The 23,588-nt window shown below is 49.1% G+C and overlaps 1 protein-coding gene across 1 annotated transcript in view; it reads right to left on the reverse strand.

Annotated features, from left to right (window-relative positions):
• Positions 1 to 12,533: 12,533 nt before the first annotated feature.
• Positions 12,534 to 23,588, reverse strand: part of LOC144144918 (uncharacterized) — a 36,172-nt gene continuing 25,117 nt past the window's right edge. Inside the window, exons 5-6 of the mRNA XM_077676417.1 lie at positions 13,343 to 19,608; positions 12,534 to 13,196 (exon numbers count right to left, since the gene is read on the reverse strand). Of these exons, the coding sequence (XP_077532543.1) occupies positions 19,338 to 19,608 (271 nt within the window). The 3' untranslated portion in view covers positions 12,534 to 13,196; positions 13,343 to 19,337. The remainder of the gene's footprint in view (positions 13,197 to 13,342; positions 19,609 to 23,588) is intronic.

Consider the following 23,588-nt stretch of genomic DNA (forward strand, 5'->3'; position numbering starts at 1 on the left):
TGCTCGATCGCAGATTGCAGTCAAACGTGTTTTGTTTCGTGCACTCCGTGGACTGCGTCCAGCTTCGCAGGTCATCCTTCTTCACAGAATGGAAGGCCACTAATTTTTGTGCTCAACAAAACTTTCTGATCGGTTCCTGAGAGGGAGGGCGGCGCAAAATTTGCAAATGCCAAGGACCCCGGACATACCGAAGTCGGTCCGACCCACACGATATTTTTCTCGTTCAAGGAACCCCTTGGGAACAATTACTTAGATTCGATCGTAGCGGTTCGGGTTCCAAAACGGCCGAAAAATACGGTTCGGTTTAGTTCCGTTCCGACCAAAAATTCGGGTTCGATTGCGGTTTCCGGTTCGGTTCCGATTCCGGTTCGACACCCTGATTCCACCTGCTCAGGAGGCACGTGCCGTTCCAGAGCGGAGTGGTCGATCTTCACATCGGCTCTGTGTTTTCAAGAACAAGCGTCGGATCCGTACAAAACATCGCTTGCCAGATCATCGTATGACCTTCCTGATGGCTTCGTGCACCCAGGGAGGCCAAACGTACAGAACCAAGTAGGACCCTTTGAAGCCTTTACAGCACCACCGAAAGCACGGCTTTTACACTACAGCTTCGCTAAGCCTCGGTGAGGCGGCAGGGAGGCCGCACGTGCTATGGCAGAACAACAGGCGGTGGCGCGAGCAGGCCCAGCGGCTGCAAGCGTGGTTGCAGCTAGCGCTCCTTCTACGTCGCAACAAATAGTCGATGGAGCTTTACGGATGGTGACTACAGTGGACGGCGAAGTCATCACCACCGAGGAGTATGAAGACTCTACTGGCTGGCTTCAATGCCACCGGCGCACGCGTGGTCGAGACCTACACCACCTGCAGCAAAATACTACCGGACCAGCTAATTCCACACCCGCAAGGAACAACACTACAGCGCAAGCTACCACGCAGAGAGTCCACCCCACCAAATCTCGACGCCCTCGGTGCCCCAAACTACCCAGGGATGACATCAAAGTCGTCATCCGTCCACGGGACGGCTTGAACGTGGCACGAGTTAGTGACGCCACGCTGAGAGACAGCATTTTGCTAGCTACCGGTCTGGAGCCAGAAACAGCCACTGAAGATCTCCTCCGGGCTAATCCCGAGCAGAACATCCTCGTGGTGAGCACCCCCACTCCTTGCCAGAGCCGAGCGATATGCGCGCATAGAGAAACTCAAGATAGACGAAGCCTCATACTCTACGCGGGCTTACGTCACGACACCCGATGACTCGGTCAAAGGAGTAATCCATAACATCCCCGAATATGACTCGGCAGAGGACATCGTCAAGAGCGTCGTTTACTCGAGAAACCCTACCGCCCTGTATGCACGGCGCATGGGCCGCACCAACTCTGCCATTATTGCATTTTCCGGTGACAGAGTTCCTTATTTTGTGTACTACCGGGGAGCGGAATATCGGTGATATATTCACAAGAGGAAGCACGAAGTCTGCTCGTCATGCGGAAGGCTTGGGCATCGAATGGACGTTTGCCCCTGGCCGGATCGAGCCTTTTGCAGTTCCTGCGGACTTGCGAACCCCATGGACGAGCATGTGTGCACAGTCAAGTGCGCCCTATGTGGAAACGACCACGTCACCGGGGACAAACAGTGCAAGAAACGTTACCGCCCTGCGTTCATTGCAAAACAACGCCACTGGCGAAGAGAACGAGAGCACAGCCGCGATGCGGGGGACGCCAGGCTGCAACGAGATCGCTCCGCCTCCTTCCCAAGACTGTCCCGCGCCGAGACACCTTCAAACACAGTACCAAGGCGAGACGACAACCGTGCTCAAGCCCAACGACAGTCTCGCTCCCAGTCAAAGAAACGAGGCTCCGACAAGGGCCGGGCGGCTCAACTAAGAGACCAGAGCAGCACCAGGACCCCAGCGGCAACCTCACAGGTGAGCTGGGCAGCTAAGGCCTCCCACATAAGAAATTCAGGAGCACATACATTCGCACTTCCCTCACAAACACCCCCCGACACCACCTCTGCTGAACTAAATAGCATACGAGCCACATTAGAGCAGGTTATGGCGGAGAACAGGCAGCTTCGAGTTGAACTCGCACAACTTAAAAGTAGCTGCACCCCCACGACGACTACCGTAAGGCTGCCCACAGCACAGCATTCACAATCCTCGGAATCCAACCCTTCCCCCCCGAAAAGACGTGCCCAGAAAACCGCTGACCAGCGGCCAACAGGACAACAGGCCTTATATGCTCTTGAAGCTAAATTAGAAAAGAAACTCGACCAGCGTTTCGACAAGCTGAATCACATCATTACCACCCTGGCGGGAGCCCTCGCTAATTTCAGAGAAATGACCAGCGGAAAGGTTACCGCCCTGGAATACACCTTGGCGCAAGCGCAGAACAACCCAACTGGGCTCATACATCCGTCCATCTTTACCAGCACCGAAGGGCCACATACTAGTGCCACCATCCAAGAAGTTGTTTCAGGTCAAAACATTGGATAATATGCACCCGAACAGAGATAAGCATCGATACTACATATGGCAATGGAACTGTCGGGGGTACAGATCTAAGCGGGGAGCATTGCAACAACACATTAACCACTTGGTTCAAAACTCCCAATCGGCACCCGATGTCATAGCGTTGCAAGAGACAGCGATACCGGCCAAGTTATCGGGATACAAAGCGTACCACTCATCCGTATCCACCATGAATGCTCCACAAGCTAGAGGAGTAACCACCTTGTTGCATAGGAATATACCGGCTAATCAATTGCATGTTTCCAGCACAGGACCAGAATATGTTTTCTTGGAAATCCTTCCCACATCAGCAAGGCAAAAGCGGAGGCTATACATACTGAATGTATACAGTGCGCCCCGACATTCCCGTAACCTTACACAGCTCCTCCAACAAGCCCTCCACACATCCCACGGTCATCCATTAGCCATCGTGGGGGATTTCAATGCACCACATCCCGCCTGGGGATATGCAAGTCCCACAAAAAAGGGCCAGACATTATGGGACACCATACAGCAACTCAACCTGACAATTCTGACGGACCCCGCCCATCCCACGAGAAGAGGTAACAGTGTCCAAGGCGACACCACCCCTGACCTTACCATCGTGAAAAATGTCTCAGATGCGTGGTGGACAAATACCCTTGAAGACTTAGGCAGTGACCACTATATAGTGGAAACCGCACTCATTGCGGGGCCGCCAAAGTACAGCGGCCGGGAACAAACAATTATCGACTGGGATGTTTTCCGTAATATACGGAGGGCCGAGATTTCAAAAGTAGAAAACTCCGGCATTGAAGATCTGGAAAAATGGGTCGAATGCTTACAGGAACACGCCACGATGGCTACTCGAATCGTACCAGAGGAAGCGAACCTAGACAAGGTCGACTCTCGCCTCCTTCACATGTTGGAAGCGAAGAGCACCCTTCAGAAACGGCTGCATGGGCAGCGGCACAACCGGTCCTTACGCCGTCGGATAGCGCACCTAAACAAGGAGATCGAGAAGCACGCGGCATATCTTACTAACCAACACTGGAATGCACTGTGCGAAAGAATGGACGTACAAATGAATATGCCTAAAACATGGCACACCATCCGCAGCCTTCTGAACCCGGACGGAAGGCGGGTAACCCAGCGTAGCAACCTTCTGACCATCCTACATGCACATCAAGGACAGGGATCTACTTTACTGAAGAAACTGCAGGCGCTTTACAAACAAGAAGCCCCTCAGGAGTCAGCAGACCCATATGCTGGTAACCCCAATCCCGAAATGGACAGGCCTATTACCAAAGCTGAAATCTGTGAAGCCATTACTAAACTGAACACTCGCTCTGCGCCAGGGCCTGGTGGCATCACTAACAAGGTACTTACCAATCTGGACGACTCATCCATAGAAGACCTCACAGCTTACATGAACAATGTATGGGACAACGGCCGTCTTCCTCCTACGTGGAAAAGCGCCCTCATTACGTTTATTCCCAAACCCGGAAAGCAACTGAAGCTTGAGAACCTTAGGCCCATTTCTTTGACCTCGTGTTTGGGAAAACTGCTCGCACATGTAGTGTTGAACCGCCTGCATCGGTACATGGAAGAACACCAGCTCTTCCCCCATACCATGGTGGGCTTCCGGCCATCACTATCAACGCAAGACGTCATGCTCCAGTTACAGCATCAAATCATCGATAACTCCGCTGTATCCCCACTAGACACTCGAGCAATCTTGGCCTTAGATCTGACCAAAGCTTTTAACTCCGTGCAACATAGCGCTATTCTCCACAACCTGAGCGACCTCCACGTGGGCAAGAATGCCTATAACTATATCGCGGATTTCTTAGCGCAACGAACCGCACAACTAACCGTACCAGGCCTCCAGTCGGACCCCATATGCTTGGACAGCCGCGGAACACCACAGGGCTCGGTCTTATCGCCCTTTCTTTTCAATGTGGCAATGATTAAGCTACCTGTTTTACTACGACAAATTCCGGATGTAAGTCACAGCATTTATGCTGATGACATCACGATTTGGACCGTAGGAGGAAGCGATGGGGACATACAAGAACGCCTGCAAGCAGCCGCTGACACGGTTCAAAAATACGTAACTCAAAGAGGCCTCGAATGTTCACCACAAAAATCGGAAGTCCTCTTCTACAACCCAGCTAGGCCCGGCCGGAGACAAAGACATGACCCCAACATAGAAATCCTGCTGCAGGGCAGCCCAATACCCAGAACTGAATGCATACGAATTCTAGGGCTTAGAATACATGAGAAAGGAACCAACACGGTTACCATACAGGCCCTGCACAATGCAGCCGTACAAATTGGCAGACTCATCGCCCGGATAGCCAATAAACACCATGGCCTCAAGGAACATAATCTCCTTCGGTTAGTTCAAGCCTTTATCATCAGCAAAATAACTACGTTACTCCGTACCTGAAACTCAAGAAAGCAGAAAAAGAGAAAATAGACCGAATAATTCGCAAAGCCACCAAGGCGGCTGTAGGCATTCCAATGGCTGCCTCCACAGAAAAATTACTGGAGATGGGCATTCACAACACGTTGGATGAACTTATAGAAGCACAACGCATTGCCCAATACAACAGGCTGGCGGGGACCACAACTGGGCGGGCCATTCTGGAGTCGCTGCATATACCTTTCGCGGACCAGAATGGAACCAAAGGCGTCATTGAAGCGGACCTACGAGACAAAATAAGTGTGGCCCCACTGCCTAGAAATATGCATCCGGAGTACCATCAAGACCGACGGCTTGCCCGTGCGAAGGCGCTCCACAAGCAGTACAGTGCCAACCCAGCGGTATGCTATGTCGACACGGCGGGCTACCCTGGCCAACGTGCGGTAGTGGCCGTGGTGGTAGATCAGCAGGGAAATGCAACCTCATCTTGTTCAATCCCTACGTCCAACCCAGAAACGGGTGAAGAGGTGGCCATAGCTCTTGCAATTACGGGCACGCAGGCTACTACCATCATCTCGGACTCGAAGGCCGCCCTGCGCAACTATGCGCGCGGTAGGATCTCCACCACAGCCGCCAAAATCCTTACGAACAGCGCGACCCCAGTTTCAAGGCACATCCGCCTGGTATGGACGCCAGCTCACTCGTCTCTTCCGGGAACGAGATGGCACATGAAGCAGCCCGAGGATACACGAACCAGGCTGACTTCGAATCCGACAACGTGCCGTCTGTGACGGGGGGGAGGGAGAGACTGGAAACTTACCGAGAGATTACTCAACACTATAGGCTGAGCCGACTGAAATTTCCGGCTGCCCACACTGCTCTAAACAAATGGCAGACAGTTGCTTGGCGCAGGTTACAATCAAATACGTTCCCTCACCCCGCCCTGTGTCACCGCAGCTATCCGGATAGGTACACGGACAGATGCAAGTGGTGCAACATTGCAGCAGCCACACTACAACATATGGTCTGGCAATCTCCTAATAAACCACGGGCCTTTGAACAAGTAATACATATAAGAAGTAGTGAGCAGTGGGAGGCCGCACTGCTTAGCTAGAGCTCTTCCCGGGATACAAGCTGCTGTCATCCAACTGGCAGAGGACGCCGCCAGGGACCACGGGTTCCTGACCGCCGTCTAATGGGACGAAGATACCGGACTTTTCCGCACGGTACATTCGTCTTAAAAGGGATGACAATAAAGTCTGTTCTCTCTCTCTCTCTCCACCTGCTCACAACAGCAGTGCTCTAATCCAGCGCGGGGTTCACAACACTACGCAATGCACCGCGGGCAATTGCCTCGTCTACTTTAAACATTGTCATTGCGTTCAAGAAGTCATTCGCTTAAATAACGCCCCGTGCAGTATAAATGCTATGCATTTTTATAAACGATGATGATGATGATAATTTTTTATTAGGAAGGGGAGGACCGAAGGTCGCTGGTGCGGAAAGAGGGGGAATAGGGAAGGAGTAAGGCGTCCACTAAATCACGCTCGAAATAGTTGAAAGTAGTGTGCTACTCCTCGAGTGTCTCTGATTGATTGATTGATTGATTGATTGATTGATTGATTGATTGATTGATTGATTAATTGATTGATTGATTGATTGATTGATTGATTGATTGATTGATTGATTGATTGATTGATTGATTGATTGATTGATTGATTGATTGATTGATTGATTGATTGATTGATTGATTGATTGATTGATTTAACGCTTCGACGCAACGCTGGCGATGAGGCGCGCCGTAGTGGAAAGCTCCAGATTAATTTTGACCACATGGGTATCTTTAAGGAGCCATGAAGAGAAAATACAACTTTGTGTAATATGAAAGAACTAGGATTCAGTATCTCACTCAACTCCATTACAGCCCCAAAAGATGTTTTTAACGAAAAAAAAAAGCGAGAAGTATTTAAAAACTTTCAAATTTTGCGCCACAGTGACGTGTTATGAGCAAGAATGACGTCATACGGCCCAACAATAAATTATAATTTTCAGTGCGTTAACTGCACGTTAGCATTGAAGTGATGCGGTCAAATGGAAGGGCCCATTACAGACGTCCAGTCATCTGTCGTCGCGACAAGTCAGTTAGGCGGCCACCAATCACACAAACAAGGTTCCGTGACGTCATAGAAAAGTTGCGGGAAATTGGCTAGGGGGTCGCGACTGCTTCAGACGTTTTCTTTCATATCTCCGTTATTTGTTCGAAGATTGCGATGATATTGGTATCATTGTTATCGGGACTAAGCAGTCTTTCTAATAAACCCAACTTGTATTTTGTCTTCATGGCTCCTTTAACGTGCGCCGAAATCTTGTACACACAGGCGTTTTAGCTTTCGCGCGTATCTCTCCTCCGTCCATTCTCTTTCTCTTACTGAGAACATTCATTTATTCAATATTGTATTTATCTCTGTTGCTAGAGCCTTGTCCATGACTTTTCTGTGATCCCACAGATCGTCTATGGTTGTTATAGATAAATCTACTACTGCGGGCGGAATGCATGCCATACGGGTGGATTTCAGGCACGAAATGTCTGTGCTGCCCGCTAAGGCGTTTTTGGCGCGAACGTTAAGAATTAATCTCATAAATTGTGAGTAGTTAATTCCAATGCCACGCATGCACTGAAGTTTTCCCAGCTGGAGTAATGCGCCACGATTGCACTCATGCTTTGGCGGCAGGGCTGCTAGGTTTTGTACGTATGCTTGCTTCGCGGCCTGTCAAAGAGCCCAAAAGACGGTATATTAGTTCATCTATGTATTTCGACTTGGGTTCAATTGCATACAATCATTTTAAACTTACCAGGACGAAATAAGAGAAAAAATCCATTACATTAGAAATGCTGGTACAATCATCCTGAGACGAAAAAAAAGAGTACGTACTTGAGTGTCGACGCTGCCGTAGTAGTTGACCAATATCAGAGTCATTCAGTGCGTTACATACCGATTGATTATCTCGACGACCACGTGTTTTCCCAAGGCACGCTCGTTGAATAATTGTGTGCTTTGTGATCGCTCGGTGGCTTGCCTCGGCATCCTGTCGATGATAAATTCAATCACCCACCCACCCACTCACTCACCGGCACGCTTGCTTGCTGCTTGCAGAGCACGTTAATTTTCCCCTCCCACTCCATCGACAACTTTCAGATGTCAACTACTATCATTTGCCGGCTTTATTTAAATGTGCGAGCATTTCTAGAGGGACTCTACGAGGAAGTCCGTCAGTCGTCTCTCTTTGCCGCTTGATGGCTCACACTTTCGCCGCATTCAGAAATGCTATTAACAAAAGGCAATTGGGGCTTTATGTTCGCCTAAAAAAAAAAAAACCCTTATATTGCACACTGAAAAAATGGCTTCCTTGCAATACATTAGTATACAGTAATGAAGCCGATATTAAAGGGGCTCGTTGTATAGCTTTGCGTAAGGTACATGGGGTCTTATGGAAATATAACTCAAAGAAGGTCTCGTTGCTTTCATACCAGATTGTATATACTGCACCGGAGAAATGTCTTCCTAGCAATGCATTTTTTGCTAATATTATTGGAGCCAACCTTTAAGATTGATTGATTGATTGATTGATTGATTGATTGATTGATTGATTGATTGAGTGAGTGAGTGAGTGAGTGAGTGAGTGAGTGAGTGAGTGAGTGAGTGAGTGAGGGAGGGAGGGAATGAGTGAGGCAGTGAGTGAGTGAGGCAGTGAGTGAGTGAGTGAGTGAGTGAGTGAGTGAGTGAGTGAGTGAGGGAGGGAGGGAGGGAGGGAATGAGTGAGGCAGTGAGTGAGTGAGTGAGTGAGTGAGTGAGTGAGTGAGTGAGTGAGTGAGTGAGTGAGTGAGTGAGTGAGTGAGTGAGTGAGTGTAGGGTATAACGCTCCGACGCTACACAGGTGGTGAGGCACGCCGTAGTGGAGGGCTCCGGATTAATTTTGACCACCTGGGGATCTTTAACGTGCTCGTAAATCTCGAACACACGGGCCTTTTATGCTTTCGCCTTCAACAGAAAAGCGGCCGCCGCAGCTGGGAATCGAACCCGCGTCCTTGTGCTCAGCACCACAACGCTATAGCCACTGAGCCACCACGGCGGGTCAACCTTAAAGAGGCTTTCGGTAAGTGTACGTTTACGCATTATTCGAATGCGAATCGTAACTTTATATGGATAGGCGAAGGGAAACTCCGCCGGTCCCGCGTACGAAGAAAACTCCTCCGGCTCAAACCCTTAAGCATGCGCGAAAAAAACTACGTTGTTGAGGAGTTCGACGAAAGAGAGATAGATTGGCTCGGTTAATCTCTCTCGCAGCAGAGCGCGGGCGCAGCGAGCTACTGCGTGAAGCGCAGCCTAAGCGACGTACAAAGGCGGGCAGTGGCGGCCGGCGGTGTGGGCGGGGCAGCGTCGACGTGGCAATTGCAAACAACGGCCGCACGTCACTGCGAAGTGGGTAGGCCACGCGTCATCCGTACAGAACCGGCCGCGCGTTGCAGCTTCACATGGTCAACCACCTGTACCGAGTGCATGGGCGCATATTAGGGGCGAAGCCCCTTAAGCGTTCGGGCTGTCGGCGTCTCATGTCGTTGTCGTAACCGTCATCTCATGTAGTCACGGGACTAAAACACCGGGACACTCGTTTACACCTCGCGCTGGAACGCTTCGTAACGCGTACTAAAAAAACACCGGGACATTCTTTTTCCAGCGCCTCGCGCTACAACTGAAATGCACTAAAGTGGCTATTTGGGCTTGTTGGTTGAACAAGATAGGGGACTACAGCGCAGCTTGCACACGGACACAAGGGAGAACTAGAGACACACGAGCGCTGGGTGTCTAGTTAGTTCTCCCTTGTGTCCGTGTGCAAGCTGCGCTGTAGTCCCCTATCGCGCTAGAAAATTTCGTGCTTCAAAGGCACGAGACTTTCACAGCAAAGCTGTATACCTCTACCCCCCCAACGGTTTCATCTCCGTCGGCAAAAAAAAAAATTGGCTGGTGATTACGATACTCACTAATTCGATATCTGGGTGCAGCAGCAGTGCGCTGAGGCAGCACTCACTCGTGGGTTCTCTCGACGGCAGCAATGATGAGCCTCTGCGTCGGCGGCGCGAAGTGCGTCTCAGGAAGGGACCGCGAACTGCGTCTTAAGCGAGCGCACATCATAGTTACGCGCACGCCCCTCTCATGTTTTCGCCAAGCGTCGTGCCGTCGAGCGCCTCGTGTGGGCACAGCATACTGCCCTCTCCCCTCCCCTACCGCAAACTTTCAGAGAACGCTGGCTCTCGCCACCACGGCGAACCGCCCTTCCCTCCGAATTTCGCGACACTCTCCTCCTTTGCTTTCTTTCAACGTTCGCTTTTTCTTTCACTCGTCGGTCCGGGCCATCGTTCACTCGGTTACGCCGACAACGCGGCTCAGCCCAGAGCCGGCCGCCAAAGAGCTGCGCCCTGAAACGCCAAGGCGCCAAGAATACACTTATGCACTGTATGCTTCGCCCCTCCCCAGGTTTCCCGTCAGTGGAGATGGCCCGGATTTTTTTTCCTTCCATCTCACTGTTAGAAAGAAAATGATGCGCGACACAGAGAAAGTGACAAAAGCGCTTTTATTGAGACCAACATTGGCACAACTCGCAGGCAGTTGACCTTTTGGAAACAAACGGCGTATGTACAAACATGTCTACACAGACGCGTTCGAGCCGCTATTACAAACCGCGTGTATAAGAACAGCCTTGCAACATTTCCGGCGGGAATCAGGACATTGCGCGTAACAGGGAGCTCCAGCATCTGTGGCAGCGACATTACGTGGGCCATGGAAAAAAAGTAGCAACGCGGAACACGCACAAGAGCTGTAACAGACAGCCGCTACACCTATGGCATTTGCTCACGGGTTTTCGCAGGTTACTCCACTCTAGTAAAAGCGCACACGGCAAGCACAGTTACGCACGCAGCACATCCATACGGGTCTTCAGTGTGCGGCTGCGCGAAGCATTTCCGAGAACGCACGATGACGTCGCGCAGAGGCATCTGAATACAAGAGATACGGTGCAAGTTTCGCTAAAGCTGTAGATTATTAAGCAATGAAACAGCCAGAGTTAGTACAGAAAGCTCGTAAAAAATGAAAAAAAAAGGATCTCATGAATTTACTCGCACTTTATCCAAGATCATTTCCAACACTGGCGCAATATTCCTATTCTGGGCGTGATAGCTGGAGTAGGGTTTTAGTGCAATCAAGCCATTAGCCCCGCTGACTGCACTCAACCGCATTTAAAGCACTGCTTTATCTATGTTCTCGTGAAAGCCACGGCCCGGTTCTTTTGTAGAAGTACTCCCGTAGGTTACAGCGAAGGGTTGGAGGTGTTCATTGACAATCCTTGTGACAGACATTGTGTAGAACTAACATCTTTTGTACCCAGTGATCTAATTCTGCGCGTGGGAATAAAAACACCGCTTTCTTAATGCGCTACGCGCACGTTCAGAACGTAGATGTGCCCAAGGAGGCGCGTTATCCGCACGCGTTTTTATTGATGGTGCCATATTTTCTAGCCAAAACTAAGGTTTGTGTGAACGGCTTTTGTACTGAGGTAACCAGCGTGTATTGCAGTTTGATTGTAGTCGGTACGCTGGCTACTGTAAAACATGAGCGTTATAATTACGAAAGAAGCTCGCTCACGATAGCAAACAATGCGCTTGCGAATACACCGATGCGAACACCGAGCTCACAACACCGAGAGCGAAGAACACTGGCGTTTAGAACTACGACATCGTACGGCACTGTAACTACCACCGACTAATACCCCACAAAAGCAAGAAAAATACTCGCCAATACTGCAGCCTACTTGTCGTGTGGGTTGCAACTGTTAACAACAGTGCGTACACTTCGCAATAGTAGAGCGTAATCAACAGCTTCAATTTCACACGACTCCGAGGCTCCCATTTCTCGTATCATTTTCGAAAATAAATTTTCGAATTTCGAAGCTATTACAATTTTCCGCGCTATAACGGCGTCTGGACAATCTAATTAAGTACTCCTGGATCAAATTTCGACAGGCACGGGCGTAACTGCGTTTTCCAGTTCAGTTTACGCCGGTGCGTCCACAGTTACAGTTTTCAACAATTTCCGCGCGGAGAAGTACGACAACATAATGGATATCAGGATGGCATGTATTGCTTCATAGAGAATATTCATAAATATAACAAGCGTATGCCTGACACATAGTTCCAATTACCTCTCGTTGACACAGAGAAAAACCAAGAACGCCAATGGCACGTGGGCCATCTGATTGCTATCTAATCGCAATCCACGCACGGTAATTGATAAACCACTGAAAGAACTAAACAGAGTTGGCGATTTACGAACACCATTCAGAGTGCCCACTCCGCTGTGAGGTATACGCAACTGCTTATTCGTTTTACCGTCTGTCCAGGCCTCGACCGGCCTGCTCCGAGTATTGAGAGTTACATACATGGCCCTCAAAGTCATCGTCGTCATCATCATCATCAGCTTACTCAGGTCCACTGCAGAACGAAGGCCTGTCCCATTGACCTCCAACTGCTCCTGTCCTGCGCTGCACGGGTCCCCAGTTCGCCCCCATCCCTCCAATGGATTACTGGCCTTCCCCTTCTTCCAGACCCGTCTCTTGGTATCCACTCTGTTATCCTAATTGTCCACCGGTTGTCGGTTCGCCTCACTGCGTGGCCAGTCCAAGTCCATTTCTTTCTCTTTATTTCAACTATGATGTCTTCTAATCTAGTTTTTTCTCTGATCCAGGTGCCTCGTTCCCTGTCCCCGACTGGTACCCGTAACATTATTCGTTCCACGGCCAGTTGAGCCGACCTAAGTTTGCTTTCTAGTTGTTTATTAAGGCGCCACGTTTCAGCTCCGTATCAGCTCCAAGTTTCACCGGCAGTTTGCACTGGCTGTAGAATTATCTATTGAGTGACAGCGGTAGCTTACTTTTCATTATTTTGGAATGCTTGCCGAATGCTCCCCAACCCATAACACCTCCCATGACCGGCCAAATCAAATCTCGGCCCTCAAAGTCATGCCCTAAAAACGCCTCACCCTCAAAAGCGTCTTTGAATTATGCAAAGTGAGAATTACGAAAAGTGAATAATTCATGTTGGGCATTGTGCACGTTATGAGATACCAAAATCCCCATTGTCGTTAAGCCGCAGCTAGTGCGAGCGCAAAAGCCACTCTGTCGACATGCGCGGCACAGTATTATGCGGGTGAGATATAGTCTCGACATCACCTAAGCGCAAATTAACACGGACAAAGGAAGGGGACAACAGGACGAGCGCTCGTCCTGTTGTCCCCTTTCTTTGTCCGTGTCTAATTTGCGCTTTCAGTTTCCATTATGCGTGACCAACAGGCCCAAACCATGACCCTTTTGATCACCTAAGCCTCGGAATATTAGCCATGTCAGATGACATCTTATTGGCTCTGACGCATCGCCAGCCAAACAGTCAGAACCTTCTTTTCTTTTTCAAAATCACTAATTGCGAAAATTCCAGTCCCATGATCTGCACCACCATAGTTCAAGTAAAGATCTGATCTGCCCATGTTTCTTTCTAACAAAGCCACATCAATCTGTCAACGGAAAGAAAACTGCCGAGAGTTCGAAACGCTTACATAGTTTCCTTTTGGCGAAACAACTTCGTGTGACAGATTCTTCAGATTTGTGTTAACACAGGATGCGTTTGTGTTTTATGTTCGCGTGGTCGTTAAGTGGGAAGCTTGTAAAGGGGATACGCGACGCAGGCGATATAAACTCATTAAGCCAAACGTGTAGAAATGAAGAAATGGGAAGAACCCACCACGATTATCTACGAGGGCGTGGGATTGCTTGTGAATCCCTTTCAGTGGAGACGTAGGCAGGAGCGAAATTATACGAAAAAATAATACCAAGAAAATTAACACCCCAATAAACACAGAGAGATATACACACAAGCTTTCTGAGATGATATAACATAATTACAGGTACCCACACACGACGATAAACAGACCCCTTTTATTAAGTCAGGCACAAAGAAACGGCACAAAATCAAGAACAAAAATTAAAAAAAAAAAAATGTGACGTTTTAAGCGCCAAATTACATCTGGGCTATTAGGCGCATCGCCGTGGAGGGCTGTAGATTAGTTAGGCAACCCGGGGATCTTGAGCAGGTACCGAAATCTCGTGCCGAAATTTCGCCGATATTTCGCCTCCATCAGAAAGACAGCTGCCACGGTCGGCAATCCAAACTGCGACCACGTACTGAACAGTACGAAGCCTTATCCACCGAGTCGCGGCGGCGGTTCAAAGCAAGAAGAGACGAACGAATGAAGAGATAAGAATGTCCGGATAAAATGTAGCGAATACAAAATTGGCGGTAAGAAGGAAGGTAAGAACAGTGGAGTGATAAGAGGTGAGGGTCGGGTTGATGATGTCGCTGATGATTATGAAAGAGAAGGGGGAGAGCGCGTAAAGTTAGCGAACGCCTTTCGTTAACTGCTCTTTCCAACGCGACCCAGCCAACGACTTCGGCCGAGTTTTTGCTCATTTCGCTAGAACTGCTCGAGATTGTGCCGTTGATGACGAGAGCTGAATCCTCGACGACCGCAGCGGAGATTACCCGGCGCGTCCTTTCGTGTTCACAGACTCCGGGACTAATAAGCAGTTCGCTATCCTTTTTTTTTTTTCGACTGCTGTTGACAACGGCATGAATACCTATCTCGAGACCGACATCAAATAAGAACATCGAAGACCCGTTTATGCACACCTTAAAATGAAATAAATTGGTATAAGGTTTAAACTGAGAGTAAACGTTTAAAAACCATTGTAAAACTGTGGCAGTGAAGTTCAAAAAGGCCGCGCATTTATTTTTTATCCGCGAGCCGATCCCTGGCGCGCAAGCGAGGCATATTTTCGGAACGTGCACTGAATATCACACTACGACAATACTTCAGAACCCCTGAGCGTGTGGAACAGACCGTATGCCATGCACACTTACATAGTTTCGTTTCGACGACCCGGAATGATGTTAAATTGACCGAATCAAATTTGCCGCCAATCTCGAAGCTTGTGCTGCCTTGGACGTCAGAAAGGGTGAAATCTGTGCGGTGTTGCCCGTCACACAACGTAAACCTGAACGCGTTCGCACCTTTGCTTGATTGATTTATTATGAAGTTTAACGCACCGGCGCTACGCAGGCGATAAGGCGCGATGTAGTGGCGGGCTCCGGATTAATTCTGGCCACCTGGGCATCTTTAACGCGCGCAGAATTCTCGAACACACGGGCGTTTTTGCTTTTCACATCGATTAGAAAAGCGGTGGCCGCGGCCGGGAATCGAACCCGTGACCTTGGGCTCAGCAGCACACCTTCGTTTGATTCCTGCGAATATGCAGGCACAGGCCAATAAACGTGAATGTGTGATCCTAGATCGATGCCTGTTCAATGTATAATTTAAAAGATTCCTGAAAAACTGTTCACGATAACTATCTTCGGACCGATGCGCAACGTCTGAATCTTGTGGGAAAAAAACACATCAGTGACATTCGGTCAATACATCTATCAGCGAGTTAATTGATCGTCAGATTGACCGATTAGTGAAGAAGTGAGTATATTTACCATAAATTATGTGATTCCAAACAACGTTCAAAACCTCGTCAAGCTGTTACAGCTTTTTGCCGGGGAGACATCAACCCTGCGAGAAATGTTGAAATAAACTAATTTTGTGAGCGTGAATAGCTACTGAGTGGGTAATCGCTTGATTTGATTGATATGGGGTTCAAAACGCGCCGACGCTCCACAGGCGATGAGGCACGCCGTAGTGCACTACTTCTGGTTAATTTTGACCGCCTGGGGATCTTTAATGTGCATGAGTAATCGCTGAGCAAATGTTTATATATAACTCCACTCTTATAAGTTCCATGAAAATATGTGTAATACACACGCCAAGAACCTCTTGGTAGTAATTTTAAGCAAAACTTGGGTTAACTAACTGTCGAGTGGCTCCAGTGTTGCATCTGCGAGTGCCTTACATCTCTTCTCATTCGCGCACACCCCTCAAAAAAGAAATCGCACAATCTAGCACTAAAACGAGCCCGCAAGAGTACGAATCACAAACAGATGAATACACTCCTCGCGTTATCACAACCTTCTAAAGAACAAATTGCGCGCACTATATCACTCGGTACGAAAAATTACACCTGCTTTAAGGAAAAACAAAATAAAAAATAGAATTGAATAGAATAGAGAATAGAAATAGAGGACACCTAAACACTCCTTATGATGCAGTGAATGTGAAAGCATATGTGTCGTCTCGCTGCGATTGACGTTCTTTTCACTTAGGTGAGCGCGTTGGCCACGAACCTAAGACACTCGAACTACATTGCTAAGAATATACGAGTTCGGTGATGCCCACGGAGATACGTTAAGTGATGATTCCTTCGTTGCGCCTTCGATCGCTAGCGACTACTGCGCCACTGGGCGAGAAAGCAGCAGAGAACTCATAGTACGAAGCTCAGCAGCGCATGCGCAGTCCTTGCCTAGCAACGGAGCCGCGCTCCTTTTCCTTGTGTTTTACTCCTGAATCACGCGTTATGGAACGCGCCGCAGCCAACGGGAATTTAGGAGCCGCTTTTCTGAGAGGACGGCTTTTTTGTTCAATGAGAACATTAAAGGACGAATAAAAGATAAAGATAATTAAATTACCAACTCCTTCCCATGGTCCTCAACTCTTTTTAAAAAAAAGACTCATCCCTTATGTGATGCAAAAAAATGTAAATGCGCCGTTGCTCCTTTTTTTTTTTTTTAGAAAGAGCGTATTTCATGGACATCACACAGCAAAAGAGCACAACCTATCAGAGACCCGCGTGGTACGGAGTTTATGACCTAAAAAGAATGCTTTCTTTCTATGTATGAGCTAACGCGGCCTCCTGGTCTACGAAGCACGTCCAAGGAAATATAATAAACACGCATGAGGTGCTTTAAGGTCACAGCGACAGTTCATCGTTTGTAGTCGATAGCTCTGTCAACTTATTACGTTCAACGCTATAAACGAAAATTGAAAAGCTATACAAAGAATGCCGAGCGTGCTTGATGCTGAGTGAAGCTAAGCTGAACTACGTACTTAGGGTACACAGTGGGACTTGAGTCGCGGTTTGTGAGTAAAATAACTAAGTGAGTCCCCGCGGCTGAGGATGTATTTGTCAGCGATATCAAAAAGAAATAGCAAGAACGAAGAAGTTCGGTGTAACATACACTCGGCGTCATCGTTTGGAAAAGTGTCCCATACAGTCGATACAGTCCGAGTATGCAAGTAGTGTACTTGGTCCGCTATCACGACAGACCCCAACGAGGTAGCGACGCGGGAAAAGTTACAACTCACGTTCAGGCAAGCTGACAAGCAAAGGTAGAAGAGGGACGGTAGCAGGGCCGCTTATATCACGGAATCAAGACCGCGCACCACTTAAACACGGGACGTTATCCGGGACGTTGTCTATGAGTGTAGTTGTGCGAACTCGCCCATGACTGAGCTCGTCCCTGCCCTGATTCGCCTCCTCTGCTTCACGCGCCTAACTTCGCTCTTAACTCCCACTCCATTATAAACACAACGGACGAAAAAGGCAGAGCGCAGAGAACGAACAACGTGAAACGTGCTTCGTTAACGTCAAGCTCGTACTGCTGCCAACGCAAGGAATGCGAATAAAGCATTGGCAAAAAACAACGCGAAGCGATAAAAGACCGCTCTCTTCTCCTCCAGCGTTTCCTCCCACTACACCGCAAAGGAGACCGCAAGCAAAAAATAAGATAACAGGTGAGAGTTTACCTCACAAACGCTCGACTGAGGGCATATAGTATAGTCATTGGTCTGCGTTAGCTTGGTCACGTAAAAGCTGTTTAACGTCACTGAATAACTTAAACGGGTAACAAACTTAACAGCGCGGTCATAAACATCCCAAACAAGTCACTTTTTCAATCGCTCTGGGTAAAACGAGAAAACGAACAGTAAAGCCGCGAAAGTAAAAATTCCTAAGATAAGCATGGCGAACAGAGGCGGGGCGAAAAGCGGTCCATTGTCTACAGGAACACGGCGACCGTGAGGATGTAATTTAATATGAGATACTAAGCTGTCCGTCTAGGCGAAACAACAGCCACATAATGTCGACCAGCGTGTTAAAACAAATCAAACTTCGGGTAATGGAAAGCAAAATTAAGTTACAAGCTCCATATACCTGTCCCATTTCTCTGCAGAGCACACATTCCTTACCACTCCGGTACTTTATGTGGGGTGCTTTTCTTAAGCTGTAGCGCCGTAAAGGAGGCAGAGCCGAGATGACCACTGCCGGGGTTTTGTTGTTGTTGTTTTATTGTATATTGCCCCTCCGGCTTCCCGAAACATCCGAAAGTTTTCTGGCACCTGGCGAAGGCGCGTGCATTGTCTGACAAATTTTCTCCGAGACATGAACAGCAATGCAGCGTGTAAAAATTGCAATATAACTGTAGCCAAGCCTGTCGGGTAAGCCTCCGCGGAATGTAGTGACCGTGCTGGTGCTATTGTTAATTCCCCGTTGCACGCTTTCGGATTTCCTTTTCCGGCGAACCCGAACTCTGCCTCATCACCTTTTAAAGGTAGCGCAGGTGAAAACATTCGCTTGTTTGTTTCCCACGCGTCCTGGTGAGGAACAACCGAGGCAGTAACCGCTCCAGAAGGTGGATGTGTCACGCGAGCGCAGGCGCTGTTAGCTTCGACGCCTTCGGAGGCGACCTGGGTGTGTAACTGCAAAGGCGTTACACACTTAAGGTTGTACAGTTAAGCAATACAGAGGACGCCTTTTCGAGCGAGACAGACAAAAAAGCGCTATTCCTCAAGATCGCGTTTTACCCACTACCGTATCCGTGTAGCCATACCATCATCCCCGTCACAGTACAAGGCAGGGGCCTCAGTGCGTTGAGCTAAGGTCGCCAGAACGCTTCTGCGCCGATTATTACATCGGCCGCAGGCATGTGACTTTGCCAGCAACCGATGCAATAGCGAGCTTCCGCGAACCGAGTAACTGGTCAGCCTTCGACAGCCATCAGTCTGATAGCGTTGCGACCTCCTTGACGACGTCTACGGTTGAGCTCGTTACTTATGAGTTTCTTTTTGAACTCAACCACCCTTCCGAACTATGCAAAGCCTTGGTTGAGACGCCACGGCTGGCCGCTTCACTGACACACGGCCTCAATACGCAGCTGAGCCCCGACGGACATTGTAACATGAGCGTTCACCCTAGGACTGAAACCAGGAGAGCAGTGATGCATCACGGCTACGAGCTCCCCCTATGTCCGCAGTGGCAGACAGTGGATGCGTGGGAGAGAAGGGTGCAGGGAAGGGACGCAGGATTGCCAGGAGCGTTGCGGCTGCCTTAAGAGCTGCCCTCGCGGAGCCGTGCCGCCAGAAGGGCTACCAGCAGGACGGACAGAGCGGACGCCGGGGGGCAGGCCGCCGGGGTGGCCGCGCCCGTGGTGGAAGAGGCGACCGGGTCGCAGTGGGTGTGGTTCAGGTGCTTCTCGCAGGATCCCGAGAACAGCGTGCTGCTCAGGTAGCCCGTGTAGCGCTCGAACATCTTGTACGCTTCCGAGCCGCACTGCTTCTCCGTCTCGGTCCGGTAGCAGTTGTAGAAGGCGTAAAAGACGCTGCGGGCAAGAGGAAAATATATATAGCGGATTCGCTGGTTAGGCGCTGCAGCATACACAAAAAAAAAAAAAAAATAGCGCAGCTTGCACTAGTGGTGCAAGGCTGGAGAAACAGCGGAGCTGGGGGTCGCCCGGTCGACCTAGCTTTTTACAGTTTTGCTAGGTTTTGCTAGGCTTTGCTAAGTTTTGCTACGTTTTGCAATGTTCTTGCTAGTCTAGGTGAAGTGTTGAGGGGTGAGGCCAAGTTTAGACGGATTTTACAAGGCCGTACCGGTGGGTCCCCCACACTGACAGCGGATCCCGGGGGGGAAGAAGCTATAGGTCGACCCCCAGCTCGGATGTTTCTTCAGCCTTGCACCAGTAGTGCAAGCGGCGCCATTTCTTTTGGCGTTTTAGTAGCCCAAGAAAGACCATCACCTCTAACATTGTATAGTAAGGGGTGCGCGCACGCATACACCCCTTGTGCTCGCCCTCGAGCAGGCGCGAAAGCACCCGCCGCGGTGGCTCAGTGGCTAAGGCGTTGCGCTGCTGAGCACCAGGTCGCGGGTTCGATTCCCGGCCGCGGCGGCCGCTTTTCTGATGGAGGCGAAAAGCAAAAACGCCCGTGTGTACGAGATTTCGGCGCACGTTAAAGATCCCCAGGTGGTCAAAATTAATCCGGAGCCCTCCACTACGGCGCGCCTCATCGCCTGCGTTGCGTCGGCGCGTTAAACCCTACAATCAATCAATCAGGCGCGAAAGCCGGCTTCACTGTTGTAATACCGTCATTGTGTGGATGAACGCGGCGTTTTATCTTTACGATAGAGAGCGATTTAAAAATTTAAATCTCGCGTATCAACAGGGACAAGTTGGCACGTGAGATTATCGAGGCATATAATATAAGAAAAAAGGGAATGTGGTGCATTAGAGTGCCTTCTATTAATCTACATGAAAGTGAGGATGAATCTTTAAATCGCTCTCTATCGCAAAGATAAAACGCCGCGTTCATCACCACAGTTTGTTCGTGCCTGTACCGTCTGGAAACAACAAGATGGATTGGGACGTATATATGATGTGTGGTCACATGGGTTTTAGGGTTGAAGTATTTAAATGTGTGTCTGTTCTAATAATGAATCAGCTGCGAGTCAGCGCTGTGGTTTGGCGTCTCCTTTCTTAGTGTCCGTGTGTGAGTGCGCTACCATCAAGATGTTCCAAATGCAATACCAACTAGCCCAGTTGTCACTCCTTCTACAGTATAATGCCCTATCTGCTGTGGTGCACCCTTTACAGGTGGCACAGTTGCTTTTTTCTTGGCATTTTTTGTTAACGCCACCGGACCAATCTCAAACTCAAACAGCTCCGCAGTTAAAACTGTCTCTGCCACTGGTTACAGGTCACCCCCAACGCACTATAGCCACCCGCGAAGTTTAAAATGACGCGTTGTTAGACATAGTGTGTTAGACAGAGACAAGCCGGATTAGTACATAACAGCTCCTGGCCAGTGCCCTCTTCTGGGTCCATTTGTCCGCAGCGGCCATCGTGTTCTCAAGTGTTACGCGCACCACTTGCCACCCACAAAGACTCAGAAGGGTCCTTGAGGGACAGCAACGCGAACACTACAACTCCCCTTTTGAGAAAAGCGTAAGCAGAAAAATATACGGCCGTACGGCGCCATTTTTATGTTAATGACGCGCAGCCCCTTGTCTTTTATTAGTAATGGCCTCCGGCAGCACCGAGGAAGGCGACATGAAGACACAGCTCATTTAAGTAAGGATTGTACAACTTGTACATGAAATTTCAACGGTATTCAACGCGGGTCGTTGCACAAACAATAATTGAAAAAAAAACGAAGGAAATGTTTCTTCGAAACTGTAAATAGTTTGCTTCCGTAAATTGAACAGGGTTCACATGGAGGATGACGGCACACTGTCACCTTGCCACACTTTTCTACGCTTATCCACGTCTCCCCTTTTCCTTAACAAGTTAGCAGCTCGATTGAATGTGCTCCTCTAACAGGTATACCTTGTAACCACTGTGCCAGAAAACACGTGCTTGGCATTCTTCTAAAATTATTACTTTGCCACGTACTCGAAAAAAACGACCAGCTTCATCAGTAACCAGGTTTTAGGGACGAAGCCCCTTAAGGGCTCGGACTATCGGCGTATCATGTCGCCGTCGTAACCATCGTTTCATGTAGTCACGGTACTAAAACTCCCGGACACTCATATATGCCTCGCGCTAGAACGTAACGCGCGCTAAAGAAACACCGGGGCACTTGTTAACGCCTCGCGCTAGAAGGCTTCGTAACGCGTACTGCAAAAACACCGGGACACTCGTTTACGCCTCGCGCTAGAAGGCTTTGTGCTTCAAAGACGCGAGACTTTTACAGCAAAGCTGTATACCTGTACCTCTCAACCATTTCATCTCCGTTGGCAAAAACGCCAAGGCGCCAGCTTATACACTGCAGGCTTCTCCCCTCCCCAGGTTTCACGTTAGTGGAGATGACCCGGGATTTTTTCCCTTCATCCACAACCTTTTTTTGCCGAACGACAATCTTTTTCAACGACTTCAAGGTGCACACGCGATTTAATAACGCAATGTGTTACAATATGTAATTATGGGCAAACGTCCACTCAGAGGTCACGATAGTGCCAAAAATGAAACGAGCGAGCCAAGGCAGTATTAACGCCTTGTTGTGACAACCCGAAAAAAAGAAGACATCACTAAGTGACACATTTACTGGAATTTAAAAGAGACTCAAGTTTCGGAATAAGAATGCTTACTTTCTAAAGACCCTCTTAACCTCAAAAAAGAATCTAATTGCGGCAGAATCTTCTGCACGACCAGGAAGAGTATTCGGACATTTGAAGCCATTATTAACAGGTCCTCGAGCGACAACACACTGATGATGTACACCGGGGAATAAATTGGCCCTAATAAAATCCGCAGCCTTCAACACCGCGTTAATTATCGACTACGCTAAGACGGCAGCACCAAGGCCTTTTTTTTTCACCAAGGCCTCGTCGGTTAGAGACAACTGCACGTTGCTTACAGCAAAGAACCGCCTGCGCAAAGAGATAAAAGAAAGAAACATAAACCCAGAGAGGAGGATGGCGATACAGGCTACTGTAAAAAATAAATAATTGTAGAAGCCGCGCTCGTACGTCCGAGCAACCTGATACGCGTGAAACGGCGGCGTCGGCAGCGGCTCCTTGGCGGCTGACCGAGAACGAGATTTGAGAAGCCCAAGTTTTCAGAGGCGGAGGGGTGGAAAAGGGTGCAATTCAATCCTTCGCGCACCCGCGCACGTGAGAAAGTGTGGCGGCGGGCCACCCGTACGTCGTCGGGGCGCCAGCAGCTCGGAAGAAAACCGAGGAGGATCTCCAACCTCTTCCTTTTCCCACCGGGAACACAATAAAGTTGTTCTCTCTCTCTCTCTCTCTCTCTCTAGGATCATCTTTCCACCGTTAGGGCACCGGCCTTCCCGCTTGGCGACGGAGCAAAAGTACTCGCCAAATGTCCCACGCTTGCTCCAGAAATTTAACTCTCTCAAACTACGGCCTCCAAAAATCAGAGCAGAACAAGGTGGCAGACGTGCGGCTAGCGTGAGGTTATTAATGTAATACGGCTATAATCATTACAAGCTGGGCGCCCAGGGCAGCTGGAATACCACGGAGAGCAGACAGGTGTTAGCCCTCTTCATATATATTGTTGCGAAGTGGCGGACGCTCCAGTAAAAGTTGCGGTGCGGCAGATCTTTTTCTCAGCCTATACAAGAAGACGAAGAGAAACTTGGAAGGGCAGAGGCGGTGCTCGTGTAACAGGAAGTCGAAGCGCGCTGGCTACGCCCGCCGGTTTAGACCTGATGTTTCCACCTCCAGACTTGCCCTGCCATTGTAAATGAACCGATACCATTAGTGAGATCCGTAACAATATATGAAGTGATATCATTTTCGGAATAAACCCCCATGATTTCTCGAGTGCGATGGGCTTATGAATGC

Source organism: Haemaphysalis longicornis, unplaced genomic scaffold, assembly GCF_048455015.1.
Source record: "Haemaphysalis longicornis isolate Haplotype H1 unplaced genomic scaffold, Haemaphysalis longicornis Haplotype H1 scaffold_7, whole genome shotgun sequence".
NCBI lineage: Eukaryota > Metazoa > Arthropoda > Arachnida > Ixodida > Ixodidae > Haemaphysalis > Haemaphysalis longicornis.